The sequence below is a fragment of the Crotalus tigris genome, unplaced genomic scaffold, assembly GCF_016545835.1.
Source record: "Crotalus tigris isolate CLP2741 ecotype Arizona unplaced genomic scaffold, ASM1654583v1 scf7180000024316.1084291, whole genome shotgun sequence".
NCBI lineage: Eukaryota > Metazoa > Chordata > Lepidosauria > Squamata > Viperidae > Crotalus > Crotalus tigris.
In genome coordinates this window covers 656,592-672,904 of record NW_024100488.1, presented here as the reverse complement: position 1 = coordinate 672,904, position 16,313 = coordinate 656,592, and the positions used below count along the sequence as shown (strand labels likewise).

The 16,313-nt window shown below is 51.4% G+C and overlaps 1 protein-coding gene across 5 annotated transcripts in view; it reads right to left on the bottom strand.

Annotated features, from left to right (window-relative positions):
• Nucleotides 1-10,748, bottom strand: part of NPAS1 (neuronal PAS domain protein 1) — a 40,317-nt gene extending 29,569 nt beyond the window's left edge. The window contains exons 1-3 of one of the 5 annotated variants that reach the window (XM_039325073.1): nt 10,192-10,748; nt 7,317-7,443; nt 405-598 (exon numbers count right to left, since the gene is read on the bottom strand). In XM_039325073.1, coding sequence (XP_039181007.1) covers nt 405-499 — 95 coding nt within the window. In that variant the 5' untranslated portion in view covers nt 500-598; nt 7,317-7,443; nt 10,192-10,748. Of the gene's footprint in view, nt 1-404; nt 599-5,224; nt 5,294-6,035; nt 6,201-6,711; nt 6,802-7,316; nt 8,102-10,191 lie in introns of those variants that run through there. The other 4 variants (XM_039325074.1, XM_039325075.1, XM_039325076.1 and 1 more) reach the window with 4 other exon arrangements.
• Between the last annotated feature and the right edge of the window lie 5,565 nt (nt 10,749-16,313).

Genomic DNA, 16,313 nt, shown 5'->3' with positions numbered 1-16,313 from the left:
TGGCCTCATCCCTCGAGACAGCCACGGCTTGTGATCTGTGCCTATGTTACCTAGGCTTAACATGCACCCCCCAAATACAGATTTGGGGGCGTCCCCCCTCCTGCATCAAGCTAGAGACCCCAGAGAGGGCTCGAGTTCCGGGCCAACCTCCCCCCATTTATCTCCCCCTTCCTTTCTGAGCTGTAACAGCCCCTCCCCAACCTGGCCCCTCCAGCCCTCGTCGTTCCCCAGAGGGGTCGGTGCCCGCAAGGAGGGTCCCGGCATCCCTCCAACCTTCCAAAGACCCCTTCGAGGTAGGCTCAGAGAGCCTGCTGGGGTCTAAGGGGACCTCGACGAAAGGGAGGCTCCCGGTCACCAGAGCAGGCCCTGCCACCCAGCCCGGTGCCCACGAGATGCCAACTTACCAGGGCACCGGCTGGTTCTTGACCAGCAGGCCCTGCAGGAAGTCCCATTCCACGCTGAAGCACTTGACCCCCTCGCTGCCGTAGAGGGAGGCCATCGCGCCCAGGGGGGACCATCCGCCCGGCACCGGACACCCAAGGCCCGCCGGTCACTCAGAAGGCCCTCCGTCCCCGATGCCCTTTACGGACACGGCCTTCTGAAAGACAAGGGGGAGGGGGACAGAAATCTCTGTCAGGTTTCTTTCTCTTCGCCACACAGGCAGTCCTCGACTTACAACAGTTCATTTAGGGACCGTTCAAAGTTACGACGGTACTGAAAAAAAGGGACTTAGGACTGTTTTCCAGAGTTACAATCTTTACAGCATCCCAGGGCCACAGCAGCTCTGCAGCTTGAACAGCCCCCTACTCTAGAGCAGGGTAGCTTGGCAACTCTGAGATGGGTGGACTTCAACTCCCAGAATTCCCCAGCCAGCATGCAGGAAGAAAGGAAGAAAGCCCTCAAGTTTCTAGTCCCTATGCTTGCAGCCTCCAATTGCGTTTCCAAGCCTGAATCGTTCTATGAAACAAACCGTTTGCTCAAAGCCGAGAATGGAGAAGGGGGGGGGGAGAGCCAGGCGTTTAGAAGATGTTTTTGTCTTGCTGCATTCATTATTACTCTTTGTGGAGGGGGGGGCACAAAAGAAAATATTTTCTGATAACAGTCGGGGGCATTCTTAAATTGCTTAATTACCCGTTTCCTTGCCTTGCTTCTCCCAATTATCTCAAAAAGACCCTGGAGTTAAGATTTTAGAACTAGGAACAGGTGGAAACAAATCAGCAATCAATTAAAAGGACCATGACGGCTAATCAGCCTTCCTTTAAAAATAATAATAACAATACACCCCCTGAATTTCTCCCCATCAGAGAGCTGGAGAGGAACAGGTTCCTGTTGCACCTGCGTCTTTCGAGAACAACGGCACGGAGGGATCAGCCTCTTGCTTTTCAAGTGTTTCGCACTCCTGGCCCTTTTGCCATTTGTCCGAAATGGCATAGGGTCTCCTGCTTGAGCAGGGGGTTGGACTAGAAGATCTCTGAGATCCCTCCCAACTCTGTTATTCTATTATTTTTTGCCTTCCTTCCTTCCTTCCTTCCTTCCTTCCTTCCTTCCTTCCTTCCTTCCTTCCTTTCTTCCGAAGTCTGGAATACCAATTCACTGTTCGTGCCAGGCTTTGCTGGACAAATCAGGTGAGTGATCCAGAAAGCTTCCCTTCAACTAGCAAACTTCAATTGTTGCCGTGAAATTCACAAGCAGAGTTCGTAGCCTTAAATGCACTAAAGTGAGCTAGGAAGGCCCACTTCTCTCCCCCCTTCCTAGTTACAGAATAACAAGAGTTGGAAGGGGCCTTAGAGGTCTACTAGTCCAACCCCCTGCTCAGGCAGGAAGCCCTATACCCATTTCAGACCAACGGTTGCCCAATCACTCCTTAAAAACCCGGAGGCAAGTTCTTCTCCCTGTGAAAACCAGGGATCCCAATGGGAAGGAACTAGCCTGGGTCTGACCAACCCAGTTGCTCTTCTGAAGTTCTTAACTTGCCCCAAAAGTGAGATCAACAGATCCAGAATCAACGTGTTTTAGACGGCCAAACCCTGAATTGGGCAGCTGGTTGCTTTCCGAAAAAGAAGAATGGCACAGAACCGGGGTCCCTTTGCCTATTTACGATGAGGGTTGGGCCATCGGATGCTTATCCCCTTCCCCAGCGAGTGGCAAGGGGGTGGGTGGGCTTTCTTTGCCCCTGTTAGCACCAGGAGGGTGGGTCGTCCAGATTTTAGACCGCTGCAGAGTGTGCCAGCCTCGCTGGCCCTTCCAGCTCCATCACTTCAATCGCCAATAAATCAAGACAGGAAGCGCCTGTCACTTACTTCTGAACTCCGAGAGAGAGTGACATTCCCAGGACGAACGTTACCTAACGGAGCGAGGCCGTAGGAAAACTGTTCAACATCCTGACGCGAAGCCAGGAAGATGGAAAGCCTGTTTGCCACGGATGGCTACACGCTTCTGACACGCACCTGTCTCAGCCCGGTGCGCGTACAAGCCGGGAAGCAGACCCTTTGCCAGCCGAGGAAGCCGCCGCAGGCCACCCGTCCTCCCTCCGTCCCCCCCTTCTCACCTCCCCACATCAAACGCACGAGCGCCCACGCATACCGATCCGGAGGCACGCACAACTGCACTCGCACCCCGTCTCCCATACCAATACAAAACCCACGCCTCTTGCGCATATAAAATGGAGATCATCAATAGACACGCCGCCTGGTGCATACCAATGGGCAACCTTCTAGAGCTCGGCTAGCCACCTTCGCAAGCTCGGGCAGGGTGAAAGGGGGCAAGGGGCGAAGGCCCTCCCGGGCTTTGCACACTGCTGAAACTTTGCAAATGCACACACTTTTGCACAATTGGGGGGGGGGGAGAGAGAGGCAGGGCAAGGAGATCAGCAGGAGTGCAGAGGCAAAATTAGGAATGATAAACAGAATATCAGCCCAGAGTTAGGTGGGGGGGGGGGAGAAGAAGTGAGGGTGGTACACACAGACTTTCAGAGGGCAACAACAAGGAAGAGCTTTAAACTTAACCGCAGTTGCACGGCTGTAGGGGAGCCATCTTCTTCCAGGGTACCCCAAAATCTGAAAGAATCTGGTTGCATCTCTCCAAAGTCTATCCAAAGACGAATGCTTTCATCCCAAAGCTTCAGTCTTTTAATAAAATGGGTCAGCCGGAAAGACGCAGCCCATTTTTTCCTGACCCTCGGCTGAAGGAGCAAAAAGACAGGGCTGGGCAAAGTACTTGATCCTCTTTTGAAGCAGCCAGATTACCATCCAAACTGCACCGATCCACGTTTCCACTAGCTAGAACTTTCTCCCAGTGAGCTGATCTCCCGGATCATCTTGTGGTCTCCAGATTTTCAAGGGGGGGGAGGGGGGAGAAAGCAAGGGGGTGCCGAAAGCAAACACGCGCCTGGCAATTGCAGGCAGAGCCCACCTGAATGTCTGCAACTCTCTGACGCGAGGGGCTCGCGGCCACGCTGCGAGACCACCCCACTCCCCCCCCAAATGGGTTAAGGCCCTACAGCCCTGCGTTCATAGGAGCGCTCCAGCTTCCAACGGAGATCGTGCAACGCCTGGCGAGGAGGGACTCGAACCCACGTCATCTAAAGCCAAAGGCGAGCGGCCTTTGAAGTGACCCCGTCCGCCTCCAATATGACTGTGCAAAAGAGCAGAGCAGCAAGTCAAACTTACATGAGGTGAAAGCAGCTGAGTGAGTTGGGGGGGGGGGCTCTCTGAAGTACTCCTGCTGCTACCCTCAGCCAGCAGCCAGCCTGCTCTTTGGAAGGAACCTCCATCCGTGCTTTCTCCTTCCCCCCATCCATCCTCCAGCGGATTGGAAGAACAGAAGAGGGACACAATGCACCCACCGACTTCCCTCTGCGGGATGGCGCTAGGCAGCCTGATTGGGGTCTGACCCTGCAGGCCTTCTCGGCTCCCAATCTCTGCCCACCGCACGCCTCTCTCCTGGATAGGAGCTCCTGCACCGAATTCCTTACTCAGCGGCACCACCCCATGAATATTGGGGCCTAGGTGCCGCAGCCAAGGCAGAACGTGGGGTCCCTTCTAGGGCTCCAGGCCAAGCCCCCTGACCCCACGGGGATTGAGGGGTCAGGTGGCTTGGAGTGAGCCCTTCCCTCCTTGGAAATGAAGCTGGGGGGGGGGTGGAGAACAGAAGGAAAATGTTTGGCTGCAGACAGACTTGCTTTCTCATTTTCAATTTCTGAAACAATTCTGATGCAGGAAGCGCCCCCAAACCCATTTTCAATTGCACTTAGCAGTGCCCGGATGGAGACACACACACACACCCCTCTCAAAATCAGATGCAAAGCAGAACCAAATCGAACCTCACTCACTGTGTGGAAAGCGTACAGGATTGGACCCCCTCGTAGAATTGGGGGGCTGGGGGGTGGGTGGGATATTCCTTTTGCAGAGTTTCAAAAGCTAGCCAACCCCGTTTTACTTAAGCCTTTGGGTGACGCGGAAAGAAACGGCAGACAGAACTCATATTCAGCCCTTCCAAGGTCCTGTTTCAGCCTTGTGGGGTAAAGCCTCTCAAACACCCATTTGGCAATCCTCCTGGGGGGGGGCTTCAAAACAGACCCTTTCTCAATTCAACCGCCTGCAAGTCCAACCTTCTGCCCAAATTCTACAGCCAAACACGAGTTATTTCAGGATAACTTCACTGGCTGCCCAGGCAGGTAAAAAGAGGCTGAGAGGGCATGCCAAGTTTTGCCCAAAAAAAAAAAAAAGGAATTGAATGTGTGCAATTCAGTTTCAGGCTGAAGGTTTTTGGGAGGAGGGGGAGGCAATCCACAATTGGGGATTGTCTCCCCGAAAAGAAACAAGGGTATTTCCCAAAAACAGCACTGAGATAAACAGCAGCTCCTGAGGAGACCCATTAAAGGTAGGAGAGCAAAACAGTTTCCTACCTGCTTTGAACACCGATCGCTGGGGGGGGGCTCAATAAAAGCGCCCACCGATTTGGTGATCTGAAGTTTTTCCTATTTCACGTCCCCTCCAGTTGTCACCGAACCGCCACCAAATAACGCACGACCAGCACAGACCCATTTCGGTCCAGCAGGGACCAGCTCAAAAACTTGAAACCGAGTCTGCAAATGGTCTTTTTTTTAACCTCAAAACACATTTCCTGGAGAGACAAGCAGCCCACACAGCCCCACCCCATCCCACCCCAAGTCACCCCTTGGACCTTCCAGAATGCGGCCCCTCGGATGGCAGAGCTGATTCACCTTTGTCTGACCTGCTTCGGCTTCAGGTGCCAAGACCCCATCCTTTCCCAAGGTCCCCGGGGTCTTTCTTGGGTCGAGGGGGGGGGGCTCTGGATTCATGCCTTGACACCTCCAGCTGGGATTGTGGAAAAGCTGCTTGTCATCCAGTGCAGTGGCTGAAGCAACCACTGCCTCAGTTTCCTCCTCCTCCTCGGCATTCAGAGGTTGGGCAAAAGACAGTGGCCGAAAGCAAGCCGACACCTGTTGCCTCTGGGCCAGGCTTGGACAGGCAAATTTCCAGCAAGGTAAAGGGTGCCCCTGAGGGCATGCAGAGTGCCTTTGCCTAACCGCTCCACCAGTCTAACCTAACCCCCCCTTCCAAAATCACCCAGTCAGGGCTGGCAGCTCCCAAATTTGGCCACAGAGTTCAACAACTGCTTGCAATTGACCCCTCGGTGCGATCCAGGGCACAGAGAGAGGGGCTCGCGCCTGGCTCCGGCAGAGAGAGAGAGAGAGTTGTAGCGTTCTTCACCCAGCTAAGTGAAGATTTATAGTATGGCCAGATTGTGTTGGATGCTGACACACCCTGTGCTCCAAATGCATCCATGAACCAATTGCCAGATGGGGGGGGGGAGAGGGGAAGGCTAGGAGACTAGACACCCCCCTCCCCTCTCCAGGTATAATCAGCATGAGTGTCATGCAGACAATGCAGGTGGGGGGGGGGGAAATCACAGCAAAGAGCCCTGCAAGTTTACTAACCCGCTCACGCACACAAACACACGCAGAGATACACGGACACCCCAAAACAGCGCCGAGCCCCGAGTCCGCTCACCTTCCTCCTCCGAAGAGCCGCCCGAGAGAGTCGCGCAAGCCGCTGGGACGCCTCTTCCCCGCTGGGGACGCCACCTTTCCTCCTAAGGACCAGCTTCCCCAACCGGGCGCCCGCCAGCTGTGCCAGGCTTCCCGGATCCTCCGCTGGACCCCCGGGCATGGCGGAGGCCCTTCGGCCGCTTTCCCCCCCCTTCCTTCCTTCCTTCCTCACCCGGACTGACCCCATCGGCGGGGGGCAGAGCGCCCGACCCGAAGCCCCCCGATCCCGGCCGGCGCCCGGCTCATCCCCCGCCGGAGCGGGAGCCTCATCAGGGCAGGAAGCGTCTCCGGGGGTCCCCCAGCCGCCGCGACCCCCGCCCCCTCCCCGGCAAACTTCCCCCGCCAGCCCGGCCGCTCCGCCTGCCTCCCCGCAGCCGAGCCGGGGCGCCCCCCTTAGCGCCCCCTCCCAAGCCCAGCCCAGCCCCCTCCCCACAAAGGCTGCCGGAGGAGGGGGCGGCGGACGCTCCCCTCCCCTCCCCTCGGTGGGCCACCTCTGCTCCCCGCGGCTCCTCCTCCTCCTCCACCACCGGACGCCCCCCCGACCCCCCCCGCTCCCGACGTCGCCCCCAGCCCCCAACTCTGCCCTTCCTGCCCGGCTGGCAGCCACGTGCTCGGGGGCGCCTCCGGGCGAGACTCACCGCCAGCCGGCGCGACCCTCGCCTGGGGCTGGCCGCCCCCCGCCGCCTCCGGGCAGCCGGCGGGGCTCCTCCGTCATCGGTCGGTCGGACCCGGCAGCAGCCCCCCCCCAGGGCCGCCTCGCCCCCCGCCCGCCCCCCCACCCACCGCCGGGCTGGCGCTTTCCCGGAGCGAGGAGACGCGGGCGCCACGTTGCGCCTTCAGCCGCCGGTCGGCAGGGGCGGGAGGGGGAGGGGGGCCGGCGGGAGGGGCCGGCCGGCCGAGCGGGCTGACGAGGCAGCGGAGCTGGAGAAAGCCGAGCAGGGCGGCGAAGCTCACCGGCATCCTGCTCGCCGAGAGCGCTGCACGTGTGAACGGGGCGTAGGAAGCCCACCCGAGTTGCGGGACGGCAGGAAAGTGTGGTGGCTTCAAGGCCGACCCGAGTCTTGGAAGTGGGGGCGGAGGGGAGAGCTTCTGCCTTCACCTAGTTAGCCCCCCCTTCTTCCTCCCCCTGCCGAGTCTCCCCACACCCTCAAAAATCCAGCCCGCCTGCCACTGAACCCCCCAGACCCACAATACCTGTGACACTCGTGCAATATTTGGCGGGAGTGAGCGAGGCAGCACTTACCTGCCGCAAAGGGATGGCAGCGAGGCGTCTCTTGAACCCAGGTCCAACCTTCTGCTTTGAGGCACAAAGTCACCGATTTCTCCACAAAAAGGCGGGTATGAGCCTGGCAGTGTTTAATCCCTATGATCTGGGGAATAAAGTTAACATTCTGTTAGAATCTTGTCACATTTTTTGATTTCTTCAAGGATTTTCAGGCTCTGAGAATTTCATTTTCGGTTTTGTGCGCAGTTCTTCAGATTCACATGTGTTAGCCATCATTCAAAGTAAAGATAAAACATTCGTGGTTTTTTTCTGTTTTTCCCCTCTTCTTGCAACGTCCTCTGTTTAATTCCCTCCAGCCCAAACTCCTTTTCTGAGCTAGGCTAAGAGGTCAGTCTGCAGAGACGCACAGGGCACGAGAAAAAATATATATATCCTGCTTGCATTTATGGTAAGCGGAATTGATCTTCTGGCCTGGAAGTTGAGGCATGAAGCCCCGTCTGTCCAAGTTGGAGAGTCCCCCCCCCCAAAAAAAGTCTGATTGCCTCTTCCTTGGAGGGGTGAATTTTTTAAAAAAGAAAATGGAAACTGTGCTAGAATGGTTGGAAAAATGGGGCAACCAAGAGGATGCCAGTGCGGTTAAACAGCAGGGTCAAGTAAACCACTGGGAGCTAACTTCGGTATAATAGATGGCATGCTGGAGAAGATCAGTCTCCATCCAAATTTGCACAAATAGATCAGAAGCAACATAGAAGCCTTGCTTTGGAAGAGATCTTAGAGGTCATCTTGCCCACCCCGTCTTCCCAGGATTCAGGAATCAAAATATAGGTGAGAACCAAAGTTTAAAAAAAACCCTAAAACTTACAAGTAAAAACAAAAGAGCTAGTTTGATCTAGTGCTTAAGTCCCACCTTAGCCATGAAAGCCGGCTGGGTGACTTTGGGCCAATCAACAGGAGATGGTGAGTTCTAGTCCTGCCTTAGCCATGAAAGCTAGCTGGATGTCTTTGAGCCAGTCCCTCTCTCTCAATCCAGTCCAGCTTACAGGGTTGTTGTGTGGGGAAAATAGGAGGACAAACATGGGTTGGATGTGTTCACCACCTTGAGTTATTTCTTAAAATAGTAAAGGCCAGATACAAACAAAGCATATGAAGAAAGGTATCAGGAATTGAGTATGTCTACTCTAATGAAGAGAAGGACGAGGGGTGACATGATAGCAGTCTTCCAATATTGGGGGGCTGCCACAAAGAAGAGGGGGGGTTCCACCTGTTCTCCAAAGCATCCAAAGGCAGGACAAGAAACAACGGATGGAAACTAATCAAGGAGAGAAGCAACCAAGAACTAAGGAGAAACTTCCTGACAATTAGAACAATTAACCAGTAGAACAGCTTGCCACCAGAAGTTGTGGGTGCTCCATCACTGGAGGTTTTCAAGGACAGCCATTTTTCTAGAACAGTATAGGTCTTCTGCTCAAATGGGGTTGGACTAGAAGACCTCCAGGGTCCCTTCTGACTCTGTGCTTCTGTTCAACCACTCAGGTTGCTGGCCTGCCACCCCCCTTGCCTGAAAGAGATGGCAGAGCAATCGGTGGGAGCCCTTTGAGGGAAGGGGCAGCTGTGCTCCTGCCCAGTGGCCAACTTTTGGGGACCCCAAAAGGGTCACCCCCCCCCCAAGAACAGCTTCCTAACAAACTGAGTTTACAATCAGGGTCTCGTAGGACTATCCAATCAACGATCCCCTTGCACTGAGCTGATCTTGCCTTTTCTGGAGGGAACGGGTTGGTGGGGGGTGCCCCCCATCGTGCCTTTTTTGACCCCAACCTTGAGGGCAGCCTGCAAAGAGGCCGGTCAGATGGAGGCAACTGGAGCCAGCTGGAGGCGGTTGGATTCAGGCCCCACCAGAGACACGAAGAATGGGGAGAAAGCAGGGGGAGAAGGGGGTGTCTTGCGTTTATCTCCCCCCCCCCAATTGGGCCTGATGCATGCAAATCAATACATCTCTTCTCCAGGAGGGGGTGATTGGCAGCCCACGTCGTAGGAATGCTGGGAGACGAGCAGATAATGGACATCTGTCAGCCATAATAGCTGAGGAGGGCCCCCCATGTCACCCTGTGCTTGATTGACGGGTCGGGGCTTCAGGAGGGCAGAGATCACCAGCAACCCCATGGTGCTGGGCAGGCCACGTTGTGTTTCCCAGCAGATGGAGGTGTGCAGAGCGAGGGGGGGGGCTGGATACCTCGCTCCTTTGATGCCCGGGGCTGGCGCAAGTCCCTGGATTTCCTCCATTGCCTCCTCCCCTCTTCGACAAATCAACTCGTCAGGGGTGGCAGCTTGTCATTTTCGAGGTGTTTTTTTTTTAAAGAATCAATCTTGTCTTGATGGGTGGCAGAAAAGGGGGAAGTTTCTCTGCTTGCTTCCAAGCTCCCCCCCCCGAAAAGAAAACCAAATTGGCAAAGCTGCCTTCTGTCAGATGATAGGAACCTTTTTCTTTCTTTCTTTCTCTTTCTTTCTTTCTTTCTTTCTTTCTTTTTCTTTCTTTTTTTCTTTCTTTTTTCTCACTTTCTTTCTCATTTCCTTTCTTTTTCTTTTTTTCTTTTTCTCTTTTTTCTCACTTTCTTTCTCATTTCCTTTCTTTCTTTCTTTTCCCTCCTTTCTTTTCCTTCCTTCCTTCCTTCCTTTTCTTTCTTTTCCTTCTTCCTTTCTATTTATTTTTCTTTTTTATCTGTTTTCACTGTTTCTCCCTCCCTCATTTCCTTCCTTCCTTCCTTCCTTCCTTCCTTCCTTCCTTCCTTCCTTCCTTCCTTCCTTCCTTCCTTCCTTTCCTTCCTTCCTTCCTTCCTTCCTCCCATTCATTTAGTGATCATTCAAAGTCATTAGAATAGTGGAAAAAGTGACTTACGGCAGCTTCTCGCACTTACGACCGTGGCAGCATCTCCATGGCCACATGATCCCAATTTGGGCACTTGGCAACCAGCACATCTTTACGATGGTCGCAGCATCCGGGGGGGGGCATATGATCCCCATTTGCAACCCCCCCCCCAGCCAGCTTCCGACAAGGAAAACCAATCGGTGAAGCCAGATTCATTTAACAATCGCGTGATCTGCTTAACAACTGCAGTGATCCACTTAACAACCGCGGCCAAAGAGGTTGGAAAATTGGACGCGACTGACTTAGCCGCCCTCTCGCTCAGCAACGGACGTTCCTGTCCCAGCTGTGGTCGTAAGTCGAGGACTACCTGTAGTTTGGGAAAAAAGAGATAAAGCACCTTCTTCCAAGCTCAGAGACCCCAATGGGGGGGGGGAGAGAAACACCCCCCCACACTATCCCCCACCCAACGTTGCTTCCATTTGGGGAGCTGGATCTGCCCTGGCCCCATTGAGCCCCCAGCAGGAGGAGTCACAGACCCCTGGTACCCACTCCCACATTTTGCATCTACCTTTTGGCTGCTGTGGAGATCGGGGGGGCCCTCCCCTTCCTTCCTCCCCCCCCCCGCAGTGTGGCTCCTAGCAGGACCTGAATTCCAGAACAGAACGGAACGCCTTTGTATGGAGCAGCCTCCCCCCCCGCCTCCCCCCCTGGCAGCGCTCTCCTCCGAGCGGTGGCATGCATGCCCAACCAGAGAGGGGAGTGCCCGGTGAGGCCCCTGGGAGGGGGGGCAGGCTAGGTATCAGGAGGCCCCCTCCCCATCCCGCCTGAAGGGACCAGGCCCAGGCGTGACCCGTGGCCCAGCTGGGGAGGCCTTTGACACCGGCTGAGCCAGAGCTGTCAGTCAGCGGCTTCCCTTCCATGCCAGGGGGTCTCTGGGGGGCCTCCTCACTGATGCGCTGGTTTCCAGACGCTGCCAGCTGCTGACACAGGCTTGACCCTGGTTAACTCTTGTGCCGCTGGGCGGGCTGGCTGGCTGGCAAGCAGGCAGAGGGGGGGGGGAAAGAAGAGGGGGGCTGCGGCCGGTTGCAGCATCTGGCTTTGCCAGGATGCCGGCTGCATCCTCCGTCCTCAGCTGGGTTTCGGTAGCCCAGGATGGTCGAGGAAGAGAAGCCAGGCTGGTCTGCGGTAGCCAAAAAGTTAGAGGGAGGCTAGAAAGGCATTTTCCAGCCAGCCCTTTTTCTCAAAGGCAGCTGCTTTCATGAGCCTTTAAGAAAGGATTGTTAACAGTAGTTGGAAAAGGTGCTCAAGCTTTCATTTCACTTCATATTTCATTCCATTCCATTTATTATTTCATTTCATTTTATTATCTTATTTAGTTTATTTTATTATTTCATTTCATTATTTTTATTATTTTACTTTATTACTTTATGGCAGTGTTTCTCAACCTTGACCACTTTAAGGCATATGCCTTAAAATGGTCAAGGTTGAGAAACACTGCTTTATGGTATTATTTTACTTATTTTATTATTTTATTTTATTATTTTATTATGTTATTTATTTTATTATTTTATTTTATATTTTATTATTTTATTTTATTATTTTATTCTATTATTTGTAGTCCTTAGCTTACAACATTTAGTGACCATTTAAAGTTAAATCAGTCCTGAAGAAAGTGACGTAGGACCCTTTTTCACACTTACGACCATTGCAGCTTTCCCAGGCTCATGTGATCAGGATTCAGATGCTTGCCAACTGACTCTTACTTATGGCGGTTGCCGTGTCCCAGGGTCACGTGATCCCCTTCTGCAACCTTCTGACAAGCAAAGTCAATGGGGGAAGCTACATTCACTTAACAACTGTGTTACTAACTTATCACCTGCCATGTTTTGCTTAACAACTGTGGGAATAGAATAGAACAGAATAGAATAGAGTCGGAAGGGTCCTTGGAGGTCTTCTAGTCCAGCCCCCTCTCAAGCAGGAGAACCTATACCGTCCCAGACAAGTGACTGTCCAGTCTCTTCTTAAAAACCTCCAGTGATGGAGCGCCCACAATTTCTGGTGGCAAGCTGTTCCGCTGGTTAATTGTCCTCACTGTCAGGAAATTTCTCCTTAATTCCAGGTTGCTTCTCTCTTTGATCAGTTTCCAACTATAGTTTCTCCTCCTTCCCTCTGGTGCTTTGGTAAATAACGTGAAAGGAAGAAAGATTGTAAAAGGTAGTAAAACTCACTTAATAAATGTTTCACTTAGCAACATAAATTTTGGGCTCAACTGTGGCCGTAAGTCAAGGAGTACCTGCGTTCTGTTCTCTTACTCTGACTTGGGACTAAAGAGGTGGAGGGGGTGATGGGGAAATACCTGTACACAACAGGTAGCAAAATTGAGCAATAGCGCCATCTGCTGGCCGTGGAAGCAACTACACAGCACGCTTCTGGTCCAAGTAATTTAAAAGCAAATTAACTCAAGGGAATTAAGGCTATTGTTATCTCATTTCGCTGAGTTAATGGCAGCATATAAACACCGATTTGGATACTCACCTTTTGCATGCAGGCAATTCACAAGCAATGCCCTTTCCCCTCTTTTAGAGTTACACCCTGAAATTAAGAAAAATAAGGAACTTGGAAAGGAAAACTGGTCTTGCTTAATGTTTCAAAGAACAAAATCTTGCATTAAGCAGGGGGCTTAAAAAGAGCTTGTCCTAAGAGCAATTAGTTTGCATTTGATTCTCACTAACAGATATGAGAATCCTGACCAGCGCCAAAATTAACCAACCTTTGCAGCGGAGCTTGCTCTTCGTTTGACCAGCTAGTAGTAACCCAGCCTGCTTACACTCCTGATGTATGGCTTGCACCCTCAAGGTGTGAATATAGGTGTGAATATAGGTAGTCCTCACCTTACGACCATAACTGAGAAATCAAAATTTCTGTTGCTAAGTGAGATTTGACCCATTTTACAACTTTTCTTGCCACTCTTGTTAAGTGAGTCACTGCAGTTAAGTTAGTAACAACACTGTTACAGTAAGTGAACCTGGCTTCCCCAATGACTTTGCTTGTCAGAAAGTCACCGAAGGGGGATCACGTGATCCCGGGACACTGCGACCGTCATAAATATGAACCAGTTGCCAAGTGACTGAATTTGTGACCGCGGGGATGCTGCGACGGTCGTTAAGTGTGAAAAACAATCATGTCACTTTTTTCAGTGCCGTCGTAACTTTGAATGGTCACTAAACAAATTGCTGTAGAGTTGAGGAGTATCTCTACTCTTCAATTACTCCGTAGAGCGCATTGCAGGGTACGAGTGACTTAACTCACTTCCGAGAGGGGGACTTTTGGGCTGGATGTGTAATCAATTAAGCAATTAGCTACCTGCCCTTAAACAAGCCACTTAGCTCACAATGATTTTGTGGGCACAGCAGTGTATTAATAATAGGGTTGCAGCTGCTTAATGTGTGACCGCATCCTTTTTCTGGTGCACTGACGCAAAAGGATCATGACTGGCTGGGGGTAGGGGTGGGGTGGGAGGGGTGTGTGTGTGTGTGTGTGTGTGTGTGTGTGTGAAGAGAGAGGGATATAAGCTTTCTAATTGCTGGGTGCAATTCTACAAAGCAAAATATTTAATTAAGTAAAAAGCTTGTCACGCAAATCACTGGGACTGGCTGAGATTAATAAACAGCGAAGGGGATCATAAGAGAGTAGGGTAAGGAGAGGGGCAACCAGCAAAGGTTTGGCAAATGGTCATCCGTGCATCATCAGTGCTCTTAAAGAGTGGGGTTCGCTCACCAAATGCCACTCCTTACTAGCACTGATGATATTGCCTAGTTTGGTTAATGAAACGTCTGCAAGAAAACAACCAAGCTCAGAGAGCATCAAGGACCCCTGAATTAATTCCATGTCCCGGCAGAGTTTAAAAGCAGAGAAGGGACTGCTTGCAAATACAGCCCCATTCCAGTATTCCTGCTGCAACAAAGGGGGTCCTGACCAAAGATTACCCCCCCTACTTCCTCTCCTTTCCCTCAGATTGCAGCATCATAATTCACATTCAAGTTCTCCTGTAAATATCCATCCCAAGAATTTACCAGCATCTGCAAAGCCCAAAGACATGCAAAAACTCACATAAACCAAACCAAACCCAGTTAGTTCTAACTTTGGCAAACCAAGGCAACTCCTTAGGCAAATCCTAAGTTTAAAACTCCTGCGGATTGGGGCTTTCACTCTTTCAAAGTTAAGTTCTGCTTTGACCTTCGGAAAGGCAGTAAAAATGTGGCTTTTTGCTTTGAACCTGATCTTTCAGGAGAAAGATAGGGCTGTGATATTTTGGATTTTTACTGCTTGTTTTGGGGTTTATTTTACTGTGTTTGGTGCTGGCCGGAGCTGCAGCATCTAAATTGGGCAGCCGTAACAATTCTTAATAAAAATAAAATAAACTCCCACTCTGGGAGGTAAAAGTGATGCAGAGATGGCATTCAACTAAAAATGCATCCGCTCAACACTAGAGGGCAGCAATAATAATAATAATAATAATAATAATAATAATAATAATAATATAAAGTTGGAAGGTACCTTAGAGGTCATCTGATTCTAGTCCAACCCCCTGCTCAGGCAGGAAACCCTACACCATCTCGGACAAATGGCTGCCTAATCTCTTCTTAAAGACTTCCAGTGTTGGAGCATTCACCGCTTCTGGAGGCAGGTTGTTCCACTGGTTAATTGTTCTGTCAGGAAGTTACTCCTTAGTTCTAGGTTGTTTCTCTCCTTGATTAGTTTCCATCCATTGCTCCTTGTCTTGCCTTCAGGTGCTTTGGAGAATAACTTGACTCCCTCTTCTTTGGGGCAGCCCCTAAGATATTGGAACACGGCTATCCTGTCCCCACTCGTCCTTCTCTTCATTAAACTAAACATACCCAATTCCAGCAACCGTTCCTTGTATGTTTTAGCCTCCAGCCATCTGATCATCTTTGTTGCTCTTCTCTGGACTCTTTCTAGAGTCTCAACATTTTTTTTACATCGTGGTGACCAAAACTGGATGCCGTATTCCAAGTGTGGCCTTCCCAAGGCATTGTAAAGTGGTGTTAACACTTCACGTGATCTCGATTCTATCCCTCTGTTAATACAGCCTAGCACTGTGTGGGCCTTTTTGGCAGCTGCAGCACACTGCTAGCTCATATTTAGGTGATTGTCCACTAGGACTTTCTCAGTTACTACTATTGAGCAAGGTACCTCACTTCACCTTTGTAGGCTCAGGCTATTTGCTGATATTCCGCCTTAGTTATGTGCTCCTTTCCACTTGTTATACATGTCTTTTTTGTCTTTCAATTTATCAGACAGTTCTTTATGCAGCCATGCTGGTTTCTTTTGAGAGCTGTTATTTTTCTTCTTCGTTGGTATTGTGCTAGACTAGGCTTTTATTAATTCACTTTTCAAAATTTCCCAAGCTTCTTGAGTTGTTTTCCCCTTGAGGATTCTCATCCATGGAATCCTTCCCAAACTACATTGCAGGATGCTGACAAATTTGTTTGTTTTGGTAAACTGGTCACTGAACTTCCCAATAACGCACAAAGGATTTTATATCGGAATAATGGAGGCAAGGCAGGAGGGCTGGACCTCCAAGCAGAAGCCAGAAGGAGATACTTTCATTGGGAATCCTGAACCAGGATACAGAGATCTCAAGGACCTCTCCCAATTTTAGGGCCACAAGATCCAGGTCAACACAAATGTGCCCCTCGAAATCCGAATGTGCAAGTCGCCTGCCTGACTGCAAACTTAAGAAGTGAAGAAGCTTCTTGGATGAGAAGCGAAACGTCTTCAAGGAAAAACAAAGTCCAGTTGCCTTTTGGAAAAAGCGTCGTTGGGGCAACCATGACCTGGATGACTGGGAATCTCCATAGACACAAACTTAAGCGGGCCCAAGGTAGGCGAGGCCTTTGTTCTTTTGACACTCCACCTCAGGGGAACCTGGCAATCAAATCACTGTCTCCAGTTGGACCTTTTGGACAAGAACAAGCGATTCCAGGAGTTGAAGTCCACACATCTTCAAGTTCATTAGCATTCACTGGCTGGGGAAGTCTGGGAGGTGAAGTCCATCCTTCTTCCAGAAGCCCAGGTTGAAAAATACTGAACAGAAGCCCACAAAAGCAGGACAAGCAGAAAAAACACAC